Genomic DNA, 25,121 nt, shown 5'->3' with positions numbered 1-25,121 from the left:
GGGAGGCGGGGGCGCAATAAACATACAACTTGGCAGTGGCACAGCTAGCAGGGCATGATGGGTAGGGGATATTCATTTCCTGGTCACCTACAAGGAGATGCCAGGGTCAGGGCAAAAGGCTGCAATGTTTTGGGTGAGGGTAGATGATATTCCAGCAGTGGGTACGAGGGCTGGGTGTTGTTAGACAGGATCGTGCCTTGCTTGGACTCATTGGGTGTCCAAAGGACATGCCTTCTACCAATTTTGACAAACAAGGCCACCGGGGTTAGGCAGACCACCACTACAAGAAAGAGTAGGCTATACCCGATGGGGGTAAAATATTGACTAAGGGAGGACATAGCCCTCACTTGGGCATTAGATTATCCCGTTTGACTGCCAGGTGGCTAGCTGTATTGCCAAGCCTCACGTTACTGGCATGGCAGCTTCCCCCCTTGTGATGCCACCTGCTAGTATTGCCTCCCCCCGGTCTCCTAGGTGACCACAAACAAGCCAGAACATTCTTCCCTCCTCTTTCCCATCTGCGCTTCCGCTGCTGAGTATTTTAACCATTAGACCTTGGTCAGTAACACTCAGGATTATCCTTGACCCCCAGTAAATAATCACTGGTAGCAAATACGCCAAGAATTAAATGCAGAGAATTTCAGGGGAAAAAATAGGGAGGAAAAAAAGGAAAAGGACAGATTAAAATCAGACAATAAAATGTCAGCCTTGCCAGCAACACAGCTCAAAATTTAATTTTAAAATGTGAATACAGCTGTAGCTAATCCTCTGAGCTAAATTCTTAATTGGAACTGTCCAAAAAGTCTTAGGAGTCATCATGTCAACATTTTTTTTTAACAAAGAAAACAGCAGCCCCTCCTTAAAGTCTCTCAGTTTATTTTAGAACAGAAAACCCAGAGGTGAACTGGGGATTAAGTCAAAAAGAAAACAGAGGAGGCGTAGAGAAGTCATGAGAGGTGGGAACAGGAGCTCCTGAGGGTGCAACCTCACAAAATATTGTGTTCCCAACCTACAATTAGGGCAGGACTAATATGACTGGCTAGAATTGTGGTGAGTGTTTTGTGGAACAGAAACAAAAACATAGCAGAGGAATTAAAGCATGATTTTTAGATCACAACCAGAGACAGACAATAACTATTCAAAAAGCCATCTTTTTTTTAAAAAATGAAGCATTTAAAGGAATAGTTTAGAATTTAACAAGGTAGCTTAATTTGAAAATGAACAAAAACTTGCAATTGATGAACAGCTCAGTGTTTTCAAACTGCATGCAAAAACAAAAAGGATTCAAAAGTTGGAAAGATCACCAAAACATTACAGTCTAATTCACTGAGCTTTAATCGAAACTTTACACCAGTCAGACTATATTTGGGAATGTTTGACAGGCAGTTGTTAACATCTGCCTGCTCCATTCCAATCCTTCAGCCGAAACATCAGTTTACATTCTAACCGTGGCTCCTGCTCTCTGAAGTCACAGAGCAGTCAAGAGAATGCTCCATTATCCTGGGTGACGTTACATTGGCAGCTGGGGGCAAGAGTGAATTTTTAAAAACAGCAGATAACCCCACGTGACTGCTCAGAGACAGGGAGCATGTGGATCACCAGTTGACCTGCTGTCTCTATGCCAGGTCGAGTGTTTTTTGGCCAATTATTCAATTCCCTGTTCTCGCCCTTTGCGCATGGCAAAGTTGGAATTTGCCAGAACCCCGCTAACAACAACTCTGGTGAATTTGTACGCAGAACCAATAACACGGGGAGCTTTTCTCGGAAATAGGTGCAATTATAATCCTAATGGTAGATAGTTATGTTTTCTTCTCTCTCCAAATGGGCAATTTGATGAATACCTGCTGTCCCAGAGCAATAGGCCTTCGCTGCAGTATAAACAGATAGTTACATACTGCCAAGTTTTAGGCTTTAAAAATGTTTATTATCCACGAGAAGTCCTGAAGCCAAAAAAACAGCCATGATGACAGTTTAGAGAAGTCCCAGGCAAATGGAAATCTGCCAGCATAATACCTTCACTTGGAAAAGGAGGCAAGAAAAGGTAACATAGACCTGGTAGATTAACATCTGTCATTCAGAACATGTTAATATTATTGACATTCTATAAAAGAATGTCTACAAATACATTTTATAATGATGCAGTCAGCATCGCCTCATGAAAGGAAACCATCCCTGACAAATTGACTAGAATTTGTTGAGCAAGCAACAAGCAGGATAAAGGGAATGCTTTAGATGTGATATTTGGATATCTAAAAGGGCATTTGACAAGCTACCTTAAGTGGCCTTGTGTAGCTAGAGCCTATGCTATTGAAGGTTGTATATTAGCCTAGATTCCTCTCCTGCACTGGTTGTGTACCTTGGGCTAGGTTCAAGTCCCACCTGCTCCAAAGGTGGGTAATTTCATCTCTGCTCAGGTAAATTCAAAAATTAAAAGGAAAAGATGGGAGTGGTTAATTAGTAGCCAGTTGAAATAAAGGGGAGCATTTTCAGGAGGACCACCTGGAAGATACAGTGACAGGGGGCAGTACTATGGCCACACTAGATATTAATGACTTGGATGAATAAATGCAGTAGAGCCAAATTTGCTGCAGGCTGGGGAGACAAGTTGACAGACAGATTGAGGGAGTGGGAAAAGTTTTGGCAGATGGAATATTATGGGAAAGTGAGGTAAGACACTTTGGCAGTAAGAAGAGGACATTAATATTACTTAAAACAGAGAACATTTGCAGAAGGCAGCAGCACAGAATGGTTTAGGAATCTTCGTGCATGAAATCAGAAAAGCTCGCTTCCAAGTTCAGCAGGTAATCAGAACAGCAAATTGGAATGTTGGCCTTTATTTCAAAGGGGAACAGGGAATAAAATTAAGGGAGTTTTGTTAAAACTGTACATGACGCAAGTTAGATCACATCCAGAATACAGTGAATAGTTTTGGCCCCTTATCTGAGGGAAGGGACAGTGACATTACAGGCAACCCAAAGAAAAAGCACGAGGCTGATTCAGATTATGAAGGGACTTCTACAAGAGGGGAAAATAATTTCCTTACCGTACCACTGGCATTTAAATAAAGTTATTTCTCTTCTAGAAAAAGATTTAGATAACTTGACAGGGTGGATATGGAGAGGTTGTTTTCCCTTCGGCAAAAAAAGACTGAGTGTACAGGAGCAGACAGACAATCTAATCTCAAGCGTAAGGAGTTGTCTATTTAAGGCATTCAAAATCTCTTCCAAGGATAGTGAATTGAGGAATTCTTTACCAGGTTTGACTGGGTCGTCACGTATTCCAGACTCCGAGCAAAGCGAACGCTAGAGAAATCGAACAGTATGGAGTAAAAGCAGGAAAAACTGGACCTGAGGATTATCAGATTAACCATGATCTCATTGCATCCACTCTGCCTTTCAAAAGATTAAATAGGCTACTTCTGGTGTTTTATCTTGTCAATTAACTCAAGCTAATAAACATGGGCATGAGGATGTGTGAATTAATTCTAAACTTTATAAATTAGTTTTACTTCAATTCTTTAAATGATTTGGCAGAGACATAAATCTTTGAAGTTAACAATGTTTTGACAGCTCACATAAATAGACTGTTGAAAGGATTGAGGAACAAATGTTTGATCTGGGACATTCATTTTTAATGTAGGCAGATGATGTGAAAAAGGAGAACTTTTAAAAAACACAAAACACATTTGCTTAGAGTTGGAAAGATAAAAGCAGCTTTAGGATTTTTAGATTTTCTGTGCCCTCTGTAGATACCTCAGAACCACTAAGCTAATGTAACAAAGTGGAGAAACTTTGGCAGTCTGCAACGAGAGAAACAGTTAGAGACTGGTAGGACTCCTTTACAACTGAAGTGGAAATGTTGACATATGCTACTAGAGATAATGGGAACTGCAGATGCTGGAGAATCCAAGATAACGAAGTGTGGAGCTGGATGAACACAGCAGGCCAAGCAGCATCTCAGGAGCACAAAATGCTACTACACCTATTTAGGTGTCACTGACCTAGAAATTCAGAGGCCAGACTGCTCACAGCTAAGTTCAAACTCTGAAGTCTTTGGGGACTCGCAACACAAGTGAAAAAAAATCTGAGCAGGACTTCCAAAAAACCCACCTGGCTCATTAATGTCCTTAAGGCAGCAGGGGGTGGGGTGGGAACAGAACATTCTTAGCTCCGCTGATCCAAATGTGACATTTAACTGCTTAAATGTTACCCGGATGTTGGCAGTGTGCTTCAGTGTTATGCATTCAAAAGCATGAAGGGAGATGGTTAAGTTCTGGCCCTCTAAAGTGGCACAATGCACAAATCGGTCTAAAGCTGCAGATTGGCTGGGTCTTGCTGCATTAAAACTTCTACAGGGAAGCTGTATCATAATGGTTTGGAAATTCATGTCTTCAGGACATTAGCTTCAGGTTCTAAATTACCAGCCCAGTGACACTAGGCTATTAAACTAAAAATTTCATTATGTGCTACTCTGGGATTTAAAAAAAAATCTAAAAAAGGCAACCATGTAACCATTGCCAATTGTTGGGTGGTGGGGGGCGGGGGCGGTGGGGGGGGGGAAGAGAGAGGAGGAGGTGGCAGTGGCGGAAGAACACCACCTGCTTCATTAACTTATCATCGGTCTGGTTGACATGCAATTCCAGACCCACAGAAACACATCTAATTCTTAAAAGTTGTCTGCGCAGTTAGGAATGGACAATAAATGATAGGTGACATGTCACCTATATCCTTACCATGTATCGTAAACGTTTGCAAATGGTTTAGGAAACTGCAATTTAACACCACACTTATCCAAGAGAAGGTCTTGGATGAAGGAACTGCAGACGGTGGGGGCTAAAACATTATGCTGAGGAATTACTGCAGGGATGTCTTGGGGCTTACGATCGACCTCCAAACAAACTCTTCATACGAGTTATTAGACTAACCCATGGAGAGTTTGCACCAATTCCCACTGCTGTCAGCTTTACTGGAGTTCTTTCAACATGGAGCTCAAATCACCAATAATTCATGAGTGCTATTAAACTTGTCAGTGTTGGATTCCAACAGAAGTTCCAACTCAGGCACTACAGAGGATTCAAGACAGCTGCTCATCCAAGCTTTATTCCCTGGCACAAGGCAGCACCAAATTTGTTGCATTATCAAGAGAGATAGAATGGAAGACATGGTCAATTCCATAGATATTCCGGCAGGTTTCAAATATGATTGTCAAACCAGATAATATCGGAGGCACAACTGCCCTACCTAGCTGCAAATACCAGATTCTAATCTTGTACAGCCCTGAGGACTGAAGACAGTTAGCTTCTCTCTCCCCTCGGAGAGGAGTTCCACACTGCTTGTCTGCAGACTGTATGTCATGCCAGGCAAGGGTCTTACTCAGTCACATTGATCTGCATGGTCAGGGAAGTGGGCAAAGACCCGTTTTGATATGTCACTAAGTGATGGAGAATCAGAATTAAAAAAAGTAGGAAGAGTTCAGAAAATATGGGATAGATGTAGGCTGTTGTACTTGATTTGAATTTGAAGTGGAATCCATCCTTTAAAAAAAGGCGATACAGAAAAGAAAACAAGGAGATTTTCAGTCAGAGATAATGGGAACTGCAGATGCTGGCAAATTCCAAGATAATAAAATGTGAGGCTGGATGAACACAGCAGGCCAAGCAGCATCTCAGGAGCACAAAAGCTGATGTCGGTCTAGGCCCAAAACGTCATCTTTTGTGCTCCTGAGATGCTGCTTGGCCTGCTGTGTTCATCCAGCCCCACATTTTATTATCTTGAGATTTTCCGTCAGATATGCAAACATTTAAAGTAAAACATGGAATGGCTTGGAATGGGGCCAAAGATCGCTAACAGTCGAGTTGCTGCTTCTAGATGGAAAAAGGGCTCCTGCACCTTTTAGGTATGACTGACTTATGCAGGAAAAAGTGCACGTCAACTGACCCATTTTACTTTGACCTGGCCAGCTTTTTGATTCTCAAATGCTAAGGTGTCCCAATATCAAGTGTAATTTGGCCATATTTTCAGTCCAGAATATAAAACAAATGAGTTAGGATTTAATACTTGACCATTGGTCAAAACATGGGCTTTGGAGAGTCTCACATGGTTAAATGCATTGTCAATATGCAAGGTGAGCCCAATTCCTTCATACAAAATTACCACCTTGGGATGTAAATTCAATTGGAGGAATTGAAGCTACTGAAGACCATCTGAGAATAAGGAAACACCTCAGTATTTGCAAAGATCTCCAAACAGTAACGGACTTGGTCAGGCAACTTGATTACTCTGCATTATGCTCATATTTAAGCAAATTCTACACATTGGATTCCTCCAGTTGATAAAAAAGGGTTTTCTGAGAGAAGTATACTCATTAGGTGGGGAGGACAGGCAGTAGAGTAGAAGTAAAAAAAAGTGTAGAAAAGACAATCGTTTTTACAGGTTGCTCAAACATCTTAAAATGCAAGTGACTATGCGGTACACACAACTGTCTCACTCAGTTTGCATTCAAGAATATCAGATTTATGAATCTTTGAAATTAAAAAAGGTGGAGAATTGCAAGTAAATCTTCAGAACGGAAACAGAATAACCTGGAAACTTAAATTGGCTGAAGCCTGAGATTGTACCTCAACTCATGAGGTAGATATGGGGTCTAAAATTAGTTAGAAAAGTTCAGTGAGTGTCTTGAGAATGAAGCAGAGGTCCAATGCTTACAATATTAAGCTCAGTCAAGCTATTTGTCCCAATGGCCCTCTGCCTCTCCGTACTCTGCAAAGCCTACTCAGCCCTTACTCCATCTGTCTCCACCCAGTCTCATCTAACTTCTCCTTATCAATACTAAAATCACCTTAACGGCTCAATCCCACAAGTAGATATTACTACTAAACCCCATCAGAAATTTAGGGGCAAGTCATGGGTTCTGGCTTTGGACACCCATAATTAGAAAAAGTGTCCTTCTCTACAGCTAACTTATCAAAGCTTGCCACAAACCTGGCTCTCACTTCAGTAGCAAAACACTCCAAGCTGTCCAAATCTTTCAACGGCTGTCCCCCACCACCAACTCAATCTGAATCCCTTACTGAGCCCTCAGTTTGTTCATTGAGTAGAAAGCTGAACTACCTGCAGGATGAAGCAATGATGTACTTTTCTGGGTTCTGAGGGTCACTCCACCTCTGCACAAATGCCGTCAGACCTGCTGAGCTTTTCCAGCAACCGTGTTTTTGTCTGATTTCCAGCATCCACAGTTCTTTCAGTTTTTGTTTAAGTTAAAAGATGCACCATTGTAGAACTTGCGCAAGGAGAAACCACTATTGGTTAACCAGACACCATCTCAGCAGCATGGGCAATAGAAAAGATTTCAAAGTGGTGACTGGGAGCCTAAAGACTCAACAGTGCATAGTAGTGGTCACCTTACATACCATAACATTTAAAATGTTAGCAAGATATAGCTTCTGCCCAATGCTGAGAGATCAACTGAAGTTTTGAAAGGAAAAATGGAGACAGATGTGGAAAAACTCTGTGCAATGGAGATGAAGCTGAAAAAGGTGAAGTTGCAACCTGGGATTCCTATTGAACTTTAAGTGTGCGCAGAGCAAATTGATGCCAATATTATGTCGAACACTGTAGCCCAAACAAAACAATCTAATACAGCCAGGTGGTACAGAACAAACTGTGGTTCATTCCAGTCAGATCACAGCTTGACTGAGTTGCCGACTCAGAGCTGCCAAGAAGTGAGAGCTTGCTCACTCAGTGAGGGTACTTTACAGTCTCGGTCTGTGATGGAGGTTTTGAAGGATGATCTCAAAAGGGATACCGCATAGAGTGCAGAAATAGTTAACTCAATGTGTAAAAACCAAAATGAAGTGCAAATGCTGTAAATCAAATCAAACAAAAACAGAATTTGCTGGAAAAAAAAGCGCGTTCAGAGGAAGGGTCACCAAACCCCAAAAATGTTAATCCTAATCTCTCTTCACAGATGCGGACAGACCTGCTGGGCTTTTCCAGCAATCTACTTTTGTAACTCCGTGCATAACTTGCACAAAAATCACCCAAGAATGACAAAGCAAAAATACATAGCCTGGCGTTCATTTCATTTTCAACTAATTGCACAATGACCAGCAAGAAAGATGCATTTTAACAGAAGCATGTATGAATCAGTTTAGTGTTTGTTTGTACAATTAGGGGTTAGGAACAGAACTCATCCCTTTATCACCTCAAGCCTACGCAATAAGATCACGGCAGATATCTGTGCTCAAAACCCCACATTCCTACCTATACCCAATAACCTGCGATTCCTCACCTAAAAAGAACCTACCCACCAAGATACTCAAAATGTACACACCTCCACTGCCTAAGGAAAAGTCACAAAACCTTCAGAAGGATTTCTCCCACCCCTCTGCTCCAAAAGCATGAACTAATTTTTAAAAAAGTGCCTCCCTGTTATGAACAGATCCAGAAGAGAAAGATCCACTTTCAAGACCTTGTACCCATCAATTGAACCAATTCTCACTCTAGACTGAGGAATACAAACTTAGCGTATTCTTGAAGGGGGAATTCTACTTACCTGGTAAGCCTCCTCTGAAACACTTCCAATGCATTTCCATCCTTCCTTCGAGACCAAAACTATATTCTGAGATGTGGTCTCACCAAATGTGCTGCATAGTTGAAGCCCAAGATCCCTTATGTTCAATTCCTTTTGCAATAAAGAGGATAGCATCCTACTAGTATCCTTAAATTGCTTGCTGTTCACCTTGAACCTTCTGTACCTCAATTCTGTAATGTTAACCATATATTCTGCTTTTTAACTCCACCCAAAAAGTACTTCATATTTATTCAATCGCTAAAAGCGTGGGCAGTGTCATTCCCTAGCCGTTAGAATCAAAAGGTAATTTTTGAAGTGAAGTGACAAATGGTCAGCTTTTTATAAACAGCTTTCTCACTGCCGTGACAGACATCACAAGCTTAAGCAACTGAATTGTTCTGGATTTGGGATTGATCACAACTTCAGTACACTACAGGAACATCAGCTGTAAGAGTGTCATATCCTCTGCAGCCTCATAGGCTTATTGAGCAGGTGTAGTCCTGACTTCAGATTTGAAGGCCTTGCGGGTACACAATGGAATTGATGGTAAAAACATGCATGTTGGCACTCTTGGTCATGGCTGTTACATCCCAACAGCAATTGAATCATGCTTGCAATATTCTTTGGCTTGCCATTGGTAATCTGTGAAGTGTAAATTAGATTGATTACCTACAGCCCTTTGGCCCAACAAGTTCACACCTTGAAACATCCCACCCAGACCCATCCCCCTATAACCCGCACCCCCCTGAACACTATGGGCAATTTAGCATGGCCAATTCACATAGCCTGCACATCTTTGGACTGTGGGAGGAAACTGGAGCACCCGGAGGAAACCCACACAGACACGGGGAGAGAATGTGCAAACTCCACACAGACAGTCGCCCGAGGCTGGAATCGAACCAGGGTCCCTGGCGCTGTGAGGCTGCAGTGCTAACCACTGAGCCACCGTGCCGCCCCAAGTGTAGTAGGATGAATCACTAAGCTGACTAATCGTTTGAACAAAATCAACTCTTTACTGTGAACAAAGTCTCCGTTCACCATCTTTGAGGTTGACAGTCAGTCACTAGCCTGGCAAGTACACACTTCCTGATCACTGAGCAAGTCCATCATCTACAGGAAGCTCAACTGGATCGAGAAATCTGCAGATACCATCGGGTATACAGCTGAGACATTACAGGTCTCATTCCACTTGAAGATGTTTCTGCATCACAGACCGTCCAATGGACAGAATGTTAGTGCATTCCAGAAGCCCAGTTTGGCAGATTCAAACAGATGGAGCATTCTCCCCTCCCCCCCCCCCACCCAAAAAAAAGTGTAGAAATCTGAAACAGAAACTGAAGAAACTCAAGTCTGGCAGCAAATTGCTGGAGAAATGCCCCACAATAAATTTTCAACAAGGGGAAATCAGCAAGTTGCAGTGAAGGCCTTTTCAAGGTACACAGGAGCTGAAGTCAAGTTAGCTGTAATCTTGTGGAATGATGGTGCAGGCTCAAAAAAAAGGGCCAAGTGATCTACTCCTGCACCTAATTATGTTTCTAAGTCTACACCAGACACATGTTCCAACACCACCTGAAGGTGAATGAGCCTGCATGAAGCAATGTGCGCTGTCAACATTCATCATCAACTCACCCCAGGTGTGTAGAGGTTGCAGATGTACTAACGCTACTGGACAAACATGCACAGAGGGGAAATGGACAACGGCATTTGGGACATTATCTCCAGACCTGCATTTTGGCAGCGTACAACAGCACTCAAAACACTGAAGGAAGCAAATATTCAAACATTTGGACGTCGCACCAAACGATCCAAAATAGAACACTTAAACCATAGAATCCCTACAGTGCGAAAACAGGCCCTTCAGCTCAATAAGTCCACACTGACCCTCAGAGCATCCCACCCAGACCCATCCCAGAACACAAAGCAATTTAGCATGGCCAATCCACCTTTGGACTGTGGGAGGAAACCAGAGCACCCAGAGGAAACCCACACAGACTTGGGGAGAATGTGCAAACTCCACACAGACAGTCGCCAGGGGAACCCGGGTCCCTGGCATTGTAAGGCAACGGTGCTAACCACTGAGCCCTTGTGCGTGATCCAGAGTTGTTGCAAATGTTGCTGAACTTTGTGCAGTGCGCATCCTTACTTCTGAACTCAATTAAAAAGGCAAAGTCACTGATGGAAATTGATTGGGCAGTGCCATGCAACAGTGGACTGTTCTCCTCAGGGTAACAGCAGGATTTCATTCCAGAAGGATTGTGCAGTGGTCAACCCACAAAATGGGATCAATTTTGAATAAAAATCTGCCAATTGGAGACTGCGGGTCATTAGCAACAGGAAGAATGCATACAACCACCATCCGAAAATCCCATGGTCCAATAGATCCTCCAATGTACTGTTACCATGATGCCTGGAGACCAACACCGGTTGAAAGAAGAATGCAGAAGAGGATCCAGGATCAGCAGACAGACATACTTGATGAGGTATTCTGATTTACCTCACCAGACTGATATATGAATATATCAGCAAAATCCCAAAACAGAACTAATTGGATGCTACAATGGGACGACACTACCATGAACACAGATCACTGAATTCAAAGAGTGAGTGGTCATCTTCATGAATTTGAAAATTGGTAACCTACTGACGACAGATCCAGGCAAAAATGCAAGGACAGCTCCACATTTCAGCCGCTGCCTTTAAGGGTAAAACTACAACTTTCCAAACACAGAGAGGCTGAAGTATAATATTTGCAAACACAGGCAATTTCATGTGTAGTCTTCATTTGTTTCAACACAGATTATTGGAAAAACGCTTATTGTCTTTGCATTTATTGGTCTCATCTGGTAGTATTACGCTCCATCTAAAAAGTCATTTTAATTCCCAGAAGTTAACAGGAAATGTACATTTAGCTTCTTGCAATATTGAAATGACAACTTAGCCCGGAAATCAATATAATCTTTAGACAAATTTAAACAGTTGATATCAATTTTAGATAACTTCCCAACAGTTGTATTAAATATTGCATTGGAAGGCATCAGTGTTCATGACTGACAGTCGAGTTACTGCGCATTTAAACAGGTTTTAAAAAGACAATGTACGTACACTAAGCATTTCAATCCCTTCAAACCAACTAGAAACCCATCACCCTGCCCATATCAGTCATTAAACATCAGCAAATGTGTGCACAGAACCTACAACTGAAGGAGAGCATGGATGGGCAGAACTGTACAGTCTGGGAGACACAGTATCACCTCTCAGTAAGTCAGAGTGAAAACTGGAATGGATAGGAACTTGTTATAATTTAAAAAAAACAGGGAATGTTAACACAAAAGATTACAGCTCCACATTTCTTGCTTTGTATGTTATTTCAGGCACCTTCAAATCCCCCACAAAACCAAAACAGTTGCTAGTGCACAGTCCTTGCACCATCTCAGACTTGGAATTATAATTTCTATTATATAATGAATAACAAACCCAGTGAATAAATTGCATGCAGTCACTTCCTCTGCGGGCCGGGGGAGTTACACTGGTGAGTGGATTATCAGAAGATCACAAGTTTAAAATATTGCACAAAAGTTTGCAATTGACTCATCCACAGGCAATGGATATGGTCCATTCTACCACAAAAGTTACAGTAGCATTGAGAGTCATTTTCCCTATTTAAAAAGTAGTTGATGAGCACCACAGGAACAGCATTAGAACGGCAAGTCCGGTTCAAAAATTGTGCAAGAAATCTGCAGCTTCATGGAACCTTGGAGAATCATAAACAACTGCAAAAAAGCTATTTAACATTCTGTCTTTTATAATCCAGTTTCACATTCTAGAAGGATCAGCAACTTACATCTCAAATCTTGCAGTCCTTGTACAAGCAAAAACAACCACACTCTTAATACTTTAAGTACTTAACACCAAGCAAAGTAAGCAAAAAAATACAATTGCACCTTTTCTTAAACTACCATATGGGCTATAATCAGCATTTCCAAAACACAACTGAACTAACATTAAGTTATAATACAGATTACAATTTTAATTGCACAAAAATCCTTGATGCATAAATATTCTTCATTACACCAGTACAAAAATACTTGTACTCAATATCATTCAAAATACTTTTAACAGGAACAGCTGATATTTGGCAAGACGGTTTTCTCCAGAAGAAACAAGTTAACAAGATAAGGGCACTAAACAAAAGAAAAAAGGCTGTGGCAACATCAAAAGTAAACTGGTGGACATCCTGAAACGTCAGGCTGGAAGATCCCTCCAAAAAATAAAAGCAAAAACCTCCGGTGATGAAAGCTTCCTCCCGAAAGAGCATCTCTAGCCAGGAACTGCTTAATTCTACTTTGCCAAACCATCCTCGCACCAGGTCTATAGAAAAAGGGACCGGGGGGGGGAGGGGGGGGTAGAGAAGGGTCAAACATGAAGACCCGATGGGTGCGTTTGCAAAATAAAAAAGGTTTTAAAAAGAAAATACATTAGATATGGTGTGCCATTGCACTTCACCAGTTCCATTAATGTCAACCTTTTAATTTTGTAGCTTCACAGCAGGGGTGCCATTTTTTGTTGGTCCTTGCATCAGATGGATCAGACTGCCAGGTTATAGGTCCTCCCACATGGAAAAAAAACACATGTTCACCAGTCAAGTTCTTAAATCCACAGTCCTTAGGTGACCACTCCACCCCCTCCAAGTTGAGTGGAAATGAGCCAGTTATCCAAAATCTCCTTCAGCAAACTTGAACCTGAAAACAAAAATCCAGTCTGTCCTTGCACATCACTCCATGGAGAAATCTGAATTCTTGGATAAGGGCAGTCTGGAAAGAGGAAGGCACAAACCCCGTTTAAAACATTTGATAACATGTTGAGCTCTGCAAAACATTTCAAAAAGGTAAATACTTACCTCTCAATTGTTTCGTACATTTCTGGAAGTCTACAACAGCCTCAAAAATCAATAAGTTGCAAGTGCATAGTCCCAGCATCATCTCAGACTTGGAACTATAATTTCTACTCCTTTTAGGTTGGGGGGGGGGGGGGGGTGTCTGTCAGGCAGGCAGGGAAGGTCATCTCTGGTCATTGCAATCCAAAATCTCATACTGACGTTCTGGAGAACTAGGGTCGAGGCACACCATAGCAGATAGTGGGATTTGAATTTAATTTTTAAAAAAATCTGGAATTAAAAGCTAGCCTATGGATTATTCGCTCTTTAGTGCGGAAAAACCTGTCTGGCCTATCTGTGACTCCAGACCCACAGCAATGTGGTCAACTCTCAACTCCCCTTTAGACAATTAGGGATGGACAATAAAATGTTGACCTCACCAGTAACACCCACATCCTGTTAATAGATAATTATTTATGTTGAGAGATTGGAGAAGCTGGGGTTTGTCGTCCTCAGCGGAGACAGATGTCATCAGAAATGCCAAAGCAATTTACTCAAGTAAATAAGAGATTGTGTGTCAGGAAGGTCAGCAGCCACAGATTTAAAACAGTTGGCAGAACAGAAGTGAAATCTGGATTTTTAAAAAGTAAAAACAGGAATGTTAATAGTTACAATTCATTGCCCTTCAATAGTGGGGGAAGTAGATACACAGGGAGAGAGCGCGAGCACGAGAGGGAGACTTGAGGGCTATTAGGAAAGGGACTAATTGAACAGCTTTTTCCAGCTAACCTATAGGGAATATTACTGGATAAACGGTCTGTATTATTAATTCATTATTATTTGAAAATAAGTGATGAATGTCTAGACGGCCTACTATTAGTGCAGCGTGAAATTAAAGCATTCCAGAATACAAAACATTGCACAAAACGCGACTTGGACAAATTCCAGAAGTACTTGGTTGAGAGAATTATTTCTGGAACTTTTCATATACAACTGCTTTTTGTAATGTTGCAAGGAACATTTTTCTAGTTCTTAAAATCATGGAGATCAAATTTCCTTTCTCTTTAAAATCTATTGTTCCTGGGGAGGTGGGTAGGCCTGGCAAGGCCAGCATTTATTACCCTCAAACGTATAGGACTTGCTAGGCCATTCCTGAGGGTAGTTGATTCAAAGGTTACACACGGAACACTGATAAATGAAGGGCCTGCTAGTGCGATCGAGACACAGAAATTGCTTAGGTCACTTTTGGAATACTGCATTCAGTTCTGGCTTCCCTGCTTATAGGAAAGCTGTGGAACTTGAAAAGGTTCAGAAAAGATTTACAAGGATGCTGCTGTAGTTGGAGGGCCTGAGCTACAGCGATGGGTTGAATAAGCTGAGATTATTTTCCCCTGGAGATTGTAAGGTCACTCCTCAGCCTCCAGAGGTTAAAATAATCGTGAGGGGCATGAATCAGAAATAGGCAAGGCTTTTGCCCCAGGTTAGGGGAGTCCAAAATTAGTGGGGATAGGTTTGAGGTGAGGGGGGGGGGGGGGGGCGGCGCAGGGGAAGATTTTAAAAAAGGGACACAACGGACAACAACTTTTTCCAGAGGGTGGTGGGTGCATGGAATGAGCTGCCACAGGAAGTTGAGGCGTTTGGTACAATTACAACAACATCCAAACAAACAAAAAACCAAGGTCTCTGGATGGGTCCATGAATAGGAAGAGAGTGTATCGAGGGATATGGGCCAAATGGGCCTGTACAAATTTGCATATCTGGTTGGCAGGGGAGGAGTTGGACCAAAAAGGCATTTCTGTACTGTACATCTGACAAAGGGCTTGATAGGTTCAGTGATTAAAAAAAGGTGACCAAAAATGCAACAGTTTGAGCTAGGATTTTCAAGACTCAGCAGGGAATTAAGATACTCCAAACAGATAAACATTTCCACACCAACCTCTACACAAATTTGAGCAACTAGGAGAAAGACAAAAAAAGGCAAGAACAGTAGAAGCAATGCAGACTGATGCAATTAGCAACCAAAAAGGTACTTACTAAATACTTAACAGAACTGACGAGATTTCCATCCTTGTGGAGATGCTTCGGATGGAGGATACCAGCGCATCTGAAATGAACGACAAAACGAAAACAAAACATTGTGGTTGTAAGACAGATTTAAGGTAGATGACTATTCCAGTTGCCAAAGTCACTTTTCAATGCACAAGTTAAAATGCCTTCCGCATTGCTGATGACAGCATTCAGCTACCAAGTGAAGTCTCCATTTCAGTTTTAGGCTGATCCAAAAAGCATTTCCCAGATTTGAAACAGCAGGTAAGCTGTGGGTACCAGTGAGCTCCACTGCATGCTGGTGCTAAATTCATCAAGACAGACACGACCTTCAAAATGACAAGAGCCACCCTTGTCTGAAAAAAAATAAGTTTGCTGGCTTTGTAACCAATACTCAGCTTGGTCTGCTTTTCTGGCATCGTGGAGAACTTTACATAACAAAAAGAACAAAGCCTCCAGTGGTAATGTTAAATTATTGTCAAGAACATTGACTGCTAACATCACATACCTCAGAGGCTATTGGTACATACAGGTAACTGATGTGGATTCTGATTTTGGGAGGCATTGGTAAATTGTAGATTTAGTTAAAGAGTCACAAGACATCCAACTACAAGCACTAGCTTGCTTTGGAACCAAGCTGATCAATGCATTCTAGTTCAGTGTGCTTTTATAGCCTCTACTGAAACAGTTGACATTTTATCCATCCCTATTACATTCGATCCACATTCAAAATTTACTAGCGATCTCTAGATTAGCACATAAATCATTAAAGAGAACGTTTATACATTGTAGCCAACTCTGCTCTCAAGTCTTTTAAAATGCTAAAGAGGAGGCTGGAGAGGAGAATAATGCTGTAATATGCAATTGTTCCCACACTTACTCTTCTTGAATTGAAGTCAATTCAAACCATAAACATTGCCTGCTGGTACTGTAGGGCCAAGATCTGGTTTGCAGGGCTGCTCTGCAGCTACAAGCTCAACAACAATGAATTATGGGCTTTAAAACTAAAAAGGGACAGTGATTTCCTGTCCCAGGGATAAGTTGAAAGCAGCATGGGCTCACAGTACAAACTTGGCGAAGTATTTCAAACAAGTTGGACTCAAGCTGCCCACGAATATGCAAGAGGAAAAAAAAAGTCATTTAGTGCAATCCAAGCTCCACAGTTATGCAGATTACACCACAAAACCCTTCAAATTAAAAAACTGAGACGTTCTATTCTTGACACTTAGACAACCTCAAAATTTAGGAGGGGAAATCCAAGGGCACCACACATTGGGAGTCTAAAGCCTGGCACCAAGCAAATTTCCGAAGTAACAAAGCTGGGAGTCTGTGCTGCAGGAGCACTCTACTTTGAACTGAGTCAATATTTGCTCAGTGCCAGGTTAGGTCTCTAGCACGTCAGTCCTCTAGCCACGTGGCCTTGACATCAAGCAACTGGTGATGCACAATTCTGATGCAAATCCCATTACTTTACACCTTGTGCAATGTTGGATCATGTCAGCAGCAGTGATACACTCTGCATTCACTGATATTGAGCAGAGGGGGCTCAGGCTAAACATTAATCCAATGTTGCAGTGCTCAACATAGGCCTTACTGCAATATTGGATTAGCATTGGGTGATTTGAACCCCTCTGCTCAAAGAGTCTGATGAGAATGTGGGCTAACCTCTCATTCCAGAATTTAAAAACTTAAAGTATGGGGCCTCCACTCAATTCATGCATATTTATGCATGACCATTTCATTTAAAAATGGCTGGATTTAACATGAAATGTGACTGTCAGACATTTTTAATCAATGTCACCAGATTTATCCTGGCACCAAACAAAATTCTGAATGTAAAAGGAAAGGGCGGGGGGGGTGGTGGTTGCAGGAGTGGGACAAGAGGGAGAGAGAGAGAGAAGCAATTTGATGAATTGAACATTGAAATGAATCAAAAATTGGAAAAATCATTTTTGCAAAGTTAACAGCACCCTATTTCAGGTTGTTGGTTGCAAAAACATGCTCTTCTCTGGGGTGGGGTATTGTTAAGCCAAAAAAGAGAGAGGGACCAATTAATTTAGGTTTGCAAATGAAAAAAAGACAGCACATGTCCAGGTCTGTTCAGAATGGAACAGAGCAAGAACTGGAGGCTTCAGACAACAGAATTAGTTAGAAAAGGCAAAGAAATCAAATTCCAATATCTACAGAGGTCATCTGCATTTGGGCCATAAAATGGCAGTGTTGTTAAACCTCCTTTTAAAAAAAAAAGAGAGAAGCAGGGGTCAAGCTTTGATGACTGGTGAACTTTTACTTCAAACTCCCATGTGTTCTGGATTCATATTTGACTGCAGTGTCAATGCTGGAGGCCAGTACAACTCTACAATCATGGCTGCAGCAAATTGACTAATCCAAGTTTCATCAACAGTAAATGTGGAGAGGTAAAGAGATCCAAATAGTCAGGCATTAAATATCAAAAGCACCAGAGGGGAGATGCAAACTCCATTCAAGTCAGAATCTAGGAGACCAAAACTTGAGGGCATCAGTTTTAAGGTGAGAGAGGAATGATTTGACAGGGACCAGAGGATCAATTTTCTCCCCCGCCCCCCCACAGAGAGGGTGGTGCATACATGGAACAAGCTGCCAAAGGAAGTGTTAGATAGAGGTGGGTACAATTACAACATCCAGAAGACATTTGGGCAGGCACATGGATAGGCAAGTTTTAGGAGGGATATTGGTCAAACACAGGCAAAAATTGGACTGGTTCAGTTCAGAAGACCCTGGTCAGCATGCACAAAGTTGGGTTGAAGGGCCTGATCCGTGCTGTCTCTCTATAACACTGCCTGAAAAAGCGCATTATGAAAAGAGATTTAAATAACTTTCTAAATGGAATTGCATCTATTACTTGTTAACAAAAGGCAATATCCATGAAAGGCCATGGGGACGAGCCAGAGAATGGGTCTAATGAGTAGGTTACACAACAGAGGGCCGATTGGCTAAACTGTCTCATTTCAATGCTTTATGACTTAAGTTTGCTTCATTAGTTCAGTTTATTTTAAATTACATAATTATATTCCAAATTGTGCAAGTATTGTGGCTTCTAACATCTGAAAAATTCTCAAAATAAAAACTATTTAGCAAAGGTCATTTCAAATGACGAGAACTGTACGTTGAGGCTTTGGCTTTGTTTGGAAGCAGGGGGAGAAAAAAGAAAATACTGAAGCCAGAGAGATGGAGACAATAAAACAGCACTGGGATGTGAGCTGCCACTTTTGAGGGGAATTGTATCAGGAAGGAACTGCTCTGATTTCACCCAAATCAGAGGAAGCATTGTCCCTGGAGGACTCTGCTTTCAGGAAGTCTGCTACAATGCACAATGAAATAAAAAGCCACACATCCAAATCCACTAATGGCAAAGCTATGTAGCATTGTAGAGAGTGTCGATGGAGGCAGAAGACGATTGAGGTCTTGATCTAATGGCTGGGCAAAACTTGCAAATAGATTCCATTGTAAGCAATGAGGGTTCAACTGTTTTTGAACAGGGAGAAGATTGACCAGAGTGTTTTCTAAATGGTAGAAGTGAATTCAAATCTAAGAGACCCACATGCATACATTAAACAATGGACAGATACAGAGGATAAAACGGAGGGAGAAAAGCTAATGCAATCTTGGCATTCATGTCTACAGGACTAGAATTCTAGGGCTAAAATCATTTTTCATTAAGGCAATGTCCTCTTTAGGCCATTGTTTGAATACAAGGGTATAGTTTTTGTTAAGTAGTAGACCAAGGAGATAGCCTAGACCCTAACTTTCATCATATTTAAAAAGGCAAGTGTAAGGTGCTGAGTTCCATGAGTGATTCGATTGGTCTAACTACCAGGCTTTAAACAATACACACTATCCTTGACTCTCACAGTTAAAATATAAACAATATTGGCACAACTTTAACTATTCAAATACTTATTATTTAACTACTACTTATCAATTGCTCCAATATAGCAAAGGCAAATTCAGCAAAGAAAAAACTATCCTCATTTGCTATCTCCTCCTAGAAGGGGAAACCGGAAAAGAACAAATCTAGCAGCTTCAACTCCAAAATGCCCAACTAAAAGTCTAACACACACTCTGGGTCTCAGACCCTGACTTCACTCACACTCACTTGTCTAATTTAAAAACCACTCAAAACCATATACTCTGCTTTCCATGGAGCAGACACCTCAGCATAGGTTGACAAGACCCTTTAAGAGGAACAGGATAGAAATCCCTCAAAAGGCACATATCACCACATCTTGGATACTACATCTCGGCAAGAATACACTGGAGTTGGATGAAATGCTGTGTTGACTTAGCAGAACCATCCCTGGCTCCGAGGTAAAACAGGAACATTTACTTTAACATGCCTGTTGAAGGCTAGTTTAAAGGTTAAGGAGCAATTTGATTGAGATATTAAAAAGGGAACTTAATGCAGCATTCTAGCAGCAAAATACTTTCGGCAATTTAACACACCCCAGTGGCCTACAACTTGGAGACAATCTTAAAATAACCAGCATGACTTTCAGGAATGGTCTAGCCCCATATCTCACTAAACCTCTCCCCTCCACTTACCTGTCCAAATGTCTTAAAATGTAATGGTACCCACCTTTAAGTCTTCCTCTGGCAGTTTGTTTCCTGTACACATCACCCTCTGCATGAAAAAGTTGCCCCTTGTATCCCTTTTAAATCTCTCCTGCTCACCTTAAACCTATGCCTTCTTGTTTGGGCCTCCCCTACCTTGAAGATAGGCTGTGTCATTCACCTTACCTATGCCCATGATTTTAAACTTCTAAGGTCATCTCAGCCCCCTATGCTCCAGGGGAAAAAGGTCCCAGCCTATCTTGAATTCAACTTCCAGTCTCTAGCATCCTTTAAATAATTTTGTACCCTTTCCAGGTTAGTAACATTTCTACAGCAGGGGGGCAACCTGAATTGTATGCAGAGCTCCAAATACAGCCTTACCAATACAGCTGTAATAAGACAGCCCAACTCCTACAGTCAACGCTCTGATGAGGGAAAACATGCCAAATGCCGCCTTCACCACCCTGTTTACCTGTGACGCCACTTTGAAGGAGCATATGTACTGGAACCCCTAGGTTTCAGCTCTCACAACAGTCCCCAGGGTCCACCATTACTGTGCACGTCCCACTCCAGCTTGTTTTACCAACTGCAACAATTGGCCTAGTTGATCAAGACCACATTATATTGTTAGATAACCTTAGTCATTATCCATTATACTACCTATTTTTGTGTAACCTGCAAACTAACAAACGCCTCTGTGGCACACCGCTGGCCAGAGGCCTCCAGGCTGAAAAACAATGCTTAACCATAATGGACAATGTTAAATCCAAACCCAAAAAGGGATGAGGGATATAGAATTGGCATTTAAGTTGCTAGGTCAGGCTATATTGGTGCAGGCTTGACAATAAAATGCGCTGTTCATGTCCAGACAAAGTGGTCTACTGAAATATCTTGCACAAGGAAATGCAATGCAGCAGAAAATGGAGTGGGGGTGGGGGTGGAGAAAGAGTTGGCACTGAAACGATGAAATGTTTGAGTATAATTATCCTCGTTCAAGCCATCTAGTTGACCATTAGGCAGGAACACATGACATGACATTGTACTGGCAAAGATCATATTGGTAACAATATAGAAATCAGTTCTATTTCCTCATACCTTTCATATTTGATTTGAAAATCAAAGCACACAAGTAGGTTATCACATTTGGTTTTGTATCTCAAATTCTTCACTAGACTTCACCAGCCAGATAAACTACCTCATTACGCTGCTCCAAAGAGAGTGAGGCTCTTCAGTATTTCCAGTCCTAAACTCCACCAGTAGAAGGCTTATCTAAGGTAAGTGGTCTAGATTCAGAGACCTCTCAAGTCCAATACACTCAAATAAAACTAACACTTGGTGGGGCACATTTACCACCTGACCCCTCAGGTGGGTTAAGGATTCCTATAGCACCATTTCCATTATGAGGTACAGGATGTTATTGCCCTACCCCCTCATAGGCAAGTCTGACATCAGTTTATTGATAATTAGTGTTCACCACCATTTAATCCTTCCCATACAAGGCAAGAGGACAACTTTCAGGCTTGGGCCAATGGTGATTCCCAGCCACTTATCTCCAAGAGAACACCTAAACATCTCCTTTTGACATTGAGTTCAGCAACAGGGTTCAATCAAAATTGCAAGAGGTTAGAAACCACATCAGCATTGGCTCTGCAGTACATTGGACACCTCAGTGGTCATAAGCAGCACTACACAAATACAAATCTTTTCTAGGCTTTACACAGTGAGGTGACATCTCTGGCATGGTCTCTATTTTGGAGCTTTTGAAACAAAATTCCAAGGCATGAAGGGCAACCAAGAACAAAACCACAAAGTGAAAATAGAACTGGTCTCTCAGGGGCAACAGAATCAAAACTTTGGAAGGTAGTTAACTGGAGGGAGTCAAGGTAAGTTGCCTAAAGGAGTTAGAATCAAATAGCTGGAATGCAATGCTGTTTGAGGTTACACATTTTAGAAAGGCTACACTGACCTTCAAAAGCAAAAAGTGCAACACAAGTTTACAAAAATAAATAAACTGGGATGCTAAACTTCAAGAGGAATTACACAAACTAGCAGAGCACACCCTGGAATTTAGGTGGGGCGATTTTGTTTTGAAGTAATGTAACAAGAACACAGCGGAAATGCTTTCTCTCCGTGACAGGGAGAGAAATACCCTCAAGGCATTTCAGGAGTGAAATTGGGAAAATTCCACACAGACAGCAGAAATTGAGAATCCTTCCGAGTGCGACAAGGTCCTCCCTGACATGTAGACAATGCAGTTTGAAAAACTCATTCCAATGGCAGTTAGTGTGCAGCTGTAAACGTAAACTTAAGGAACCACAGGTTACCTAAAACCAAGGAGATCTGTGTAGTTGGCCAGATGGAGCAGGGATACAGGGACACAGTCAGCAAGCAGGAGAGAGAGTTGGGATAAATGGGCCATTTTCAGGTTGGCAACTTAAAGAACACATCCTTGTGGTTTGTCTATGCTCAACAACTTACTGTCTGCGATTGAAGAAAGGGTCAGCATAGGAGGTTGTCAAATTTGGATCAGAAAATGAGGAAAACAAAAAGGACTCTGCAACAGGAGCATGAGTGGCCAACAATGAGACAGTTGGAGCATAATGTGGGAAAACCTAAACTAATCCAATTTGGCAACTTGTTTTCGAAAAGCAGAACGTTAAACAAGAGCAATTGCAGAATGCAAATCAAGAGCACGGTGACCAGAGTCAACCATCAAGTGAAGATGATGAAGAGAAGAGAATTGTGTGGGTCAGTCTGTGGCATTCTTCTTCTTCCTCCTCCTCCTCCTCCCCAGAACAGCAGTGGAGACTGCTCAAGGTCATGCTGCAATTTGGATCAACAAGGGAGTCAAGCAAGAGGGAGGAGCTGGCCTACAGCCGGATCAGCCTTAAAATCATATCAAAATGTCAGAACACAATAAGGGGAAATGGGCTCGATTCCTCTGTTCTTGAAACCAACTCTTCCCTTACTTCCATCAAAATGCAAAATTGTGGCCTTTCGCTGATGGAGGAATCTGGAACAACATCTGTGTCTCAAGATAAGGGGACACTTCATTTAGGCCTAGAGGAGGAGCAATTTCTTCACTCAACAGGCTGAGAATTTAGAGTACAGTAGAGTAGAATAGAGAATCCTCTACTCCCGAGGATGGCAGAGGTTTTATCATTGAATGAGTCTATGGTCTCAAAACATAGGAATATGGGGCAGTGGATAGGAATGTGAAGCTGAAGGTCACAATCAGAATCAACCATGAGCAGGTTTGCTCAGAGTTAGAGGGAAATACAAACACAAACTACAATCAGAGACCATTCAGCCCATTGATTCTGCTCTTCTATTCCATATAATCATGGCTGATCACTCAATTCTGTACCTTGTTCTCACTTACCCTTGCAAGAACTATATCTATTTCCTTCCTGAAAACAGAGTGTTTTGGTTTCAACTGCTGTAGCAGAGGATTCCACAAGCTCAACACAATGGGTAAAAAAAACACTTTAAAAAATGTCCTAACTGGCCCAATCCATGTCCTGGTTCTGGGTGGAGCAGTTATTGGCATCACCCTTTTTCCATTTATTGTCTAGTCCAGTTAGACTTTCATAGAATTCGGAGTTTCCCTCCTTTCTCTCTCTAAACTCTGGTGATTATTATCCAAACCGATCCAATCTGTCTTCATATGTCAGCCCTGCCAAGACATCACCAGAATTGTGCCCAGAGCTCCAAATGTGACCATACCAACATCTTGTTCTGGTATAACTCAATGCTCTGACCAATGAAGGCAAGCAGGCCAAATGCCTTCTTCACCACCCAGTCTCCTAGTGACACCACTTTCAGGGAGCTGGACACGTGCAGCCCCAGGTTTCTGTTTTGAGAACACTCATTGGGGCCCTACCATTGGCTGTGTAAGACAAACCAGGGCAGGATTCACCAAAAAGAGAGGGAATACCTCGCATTTATCTACATTAAGCTTCATCTACTAATGCTTGGCCCACTGGCCTAGTTGATCAAAACCCAGTTATACTCTTAGATAAGCTTCACCATAATCCCCTACACCACCTATTTTGGTATCCCTGCAAACTTACTAACCATGCCTCCTTTAGTCTCATCCAAATTGTTCATATTGGTTGCCTTCTAGTCCCATTTCTTATAGCTTGGACATCTTTGGAATAAAGTTTCTCATTTGCTCCATGAAAAAGAACTTTTGAATTTGAAACTCTCCATTTACACCCTTCTCTTCACTTCCTGTATTCACAAAAGAGGAGATCAACTCCAACTTCTCTTGGCTTATTCTAGGAAAACTCCACAATGCCCTCCAAATCCCAGACATTCTTCCTCAAGTGGCTTCCACGTGATCACTGCTCATCAACACACGCACATACACACACCTTTTGCTTCTGTAATCTTATGCCTTTTCCCAATGAAGCCAGGAATCTGATATGCATTTTTCCTCTTAAAGGGCTTCAACCTGGTCCACTACCTTCAGAGTTCAGCATAGGTACAACCTGATGTTTCAGCACTTTGGCCCTCGAAAATTTGGTGCAAGTCAGGGGGAGAAGGAGTTTCCATATTTTTGCAAATAGCAGCATAACCTCCAAGACCATTAGGTTATCAGCTTCCACAGGCTTGTAAAATGAGGTGGAACAAGGTACCAGATCAAAAGTACTATCATTACAATGTTTGAATCCTCGAAACACTGTCCTTTAATCTGCTGCTTTTAATTACCATGGCAACTGGTTTCAAGTTTGTTCTGGTGTCCTACTTAAAGTACCCCTTCACTTCAAAAAGTTTAGGGGGTCTCCTTGAAAGAGTGGGTCTCTGGAAACTGCCACGGTGAGGTTATTTTTATGAAAAGGTCTGAAGAAAAGTTACCACTATTTCTGCACCCACCCCCCCCCCCCCAATCTGACACCATTGAAAATGAAAGTTAGAGATATAGTAATACAAGATTCTCCTAAAAAAAGTTGTGCAAATATTCTACTGACTTAAGTGCGCACTTTAATCCAGCAGGAATTGGATCAGTCCATCCCTCTGCCCACTACTTGTAATCTTC

The 25,121-nt window shown here is 41.8% G+C and overlaps 1 protein-coding gene across 1 annotated transcript in view; it reads right to left on the bottom strand.

Moving 5' to 3' along the window:
• Positions 1-11,851: 11,851 nt before the first annotated feature.
• Positions 11,852-25,121, bottom strand: part of LOC125446777 (RNA-binding protein with multiple splicing 2) — a 103,838-nt gene continuing 90,568 nt past the window's right edge. Inside the window, exons 7-8 of the mRNA XM_048520574.2 lie at positions 15,479-15,548; positions 11,852-13,382 (exon numbers count right to left, since the gene is read on the bottom strand). Coding sequence (XP_048376531.1) covers positions 15,486-15,548 — 63 coding nt within the window. The 3' untranslated portion in view covers positions 11,852-13,382; positions 15,479-15,485. The remainder of the gene's footprint in view (positions 13,383-15,478; positions 15,549-25,121) is intronic.

Source organism: Stegostoma tigrinum, chromosome 36, assembly GCF_030684315.1.
Source record: "Stegostoma tigrinum isolate sSteTig4 chromosome 36, sSteTig4.hap1, whole genome shotgun sequence".
Classification (NCBI taxonomy): Eukaryota; Metazoa; Chordata; class Chondrichthyes; order Orectolobiformes; family Stegostomatidae; genus Stegostoma; species Stegostoma tigrinum.
The sequence above is the reverse complement of the archived record's forward strand: the minus strand, read 5'-3'. Positions and strand labels throughout refer to the sequence as shown.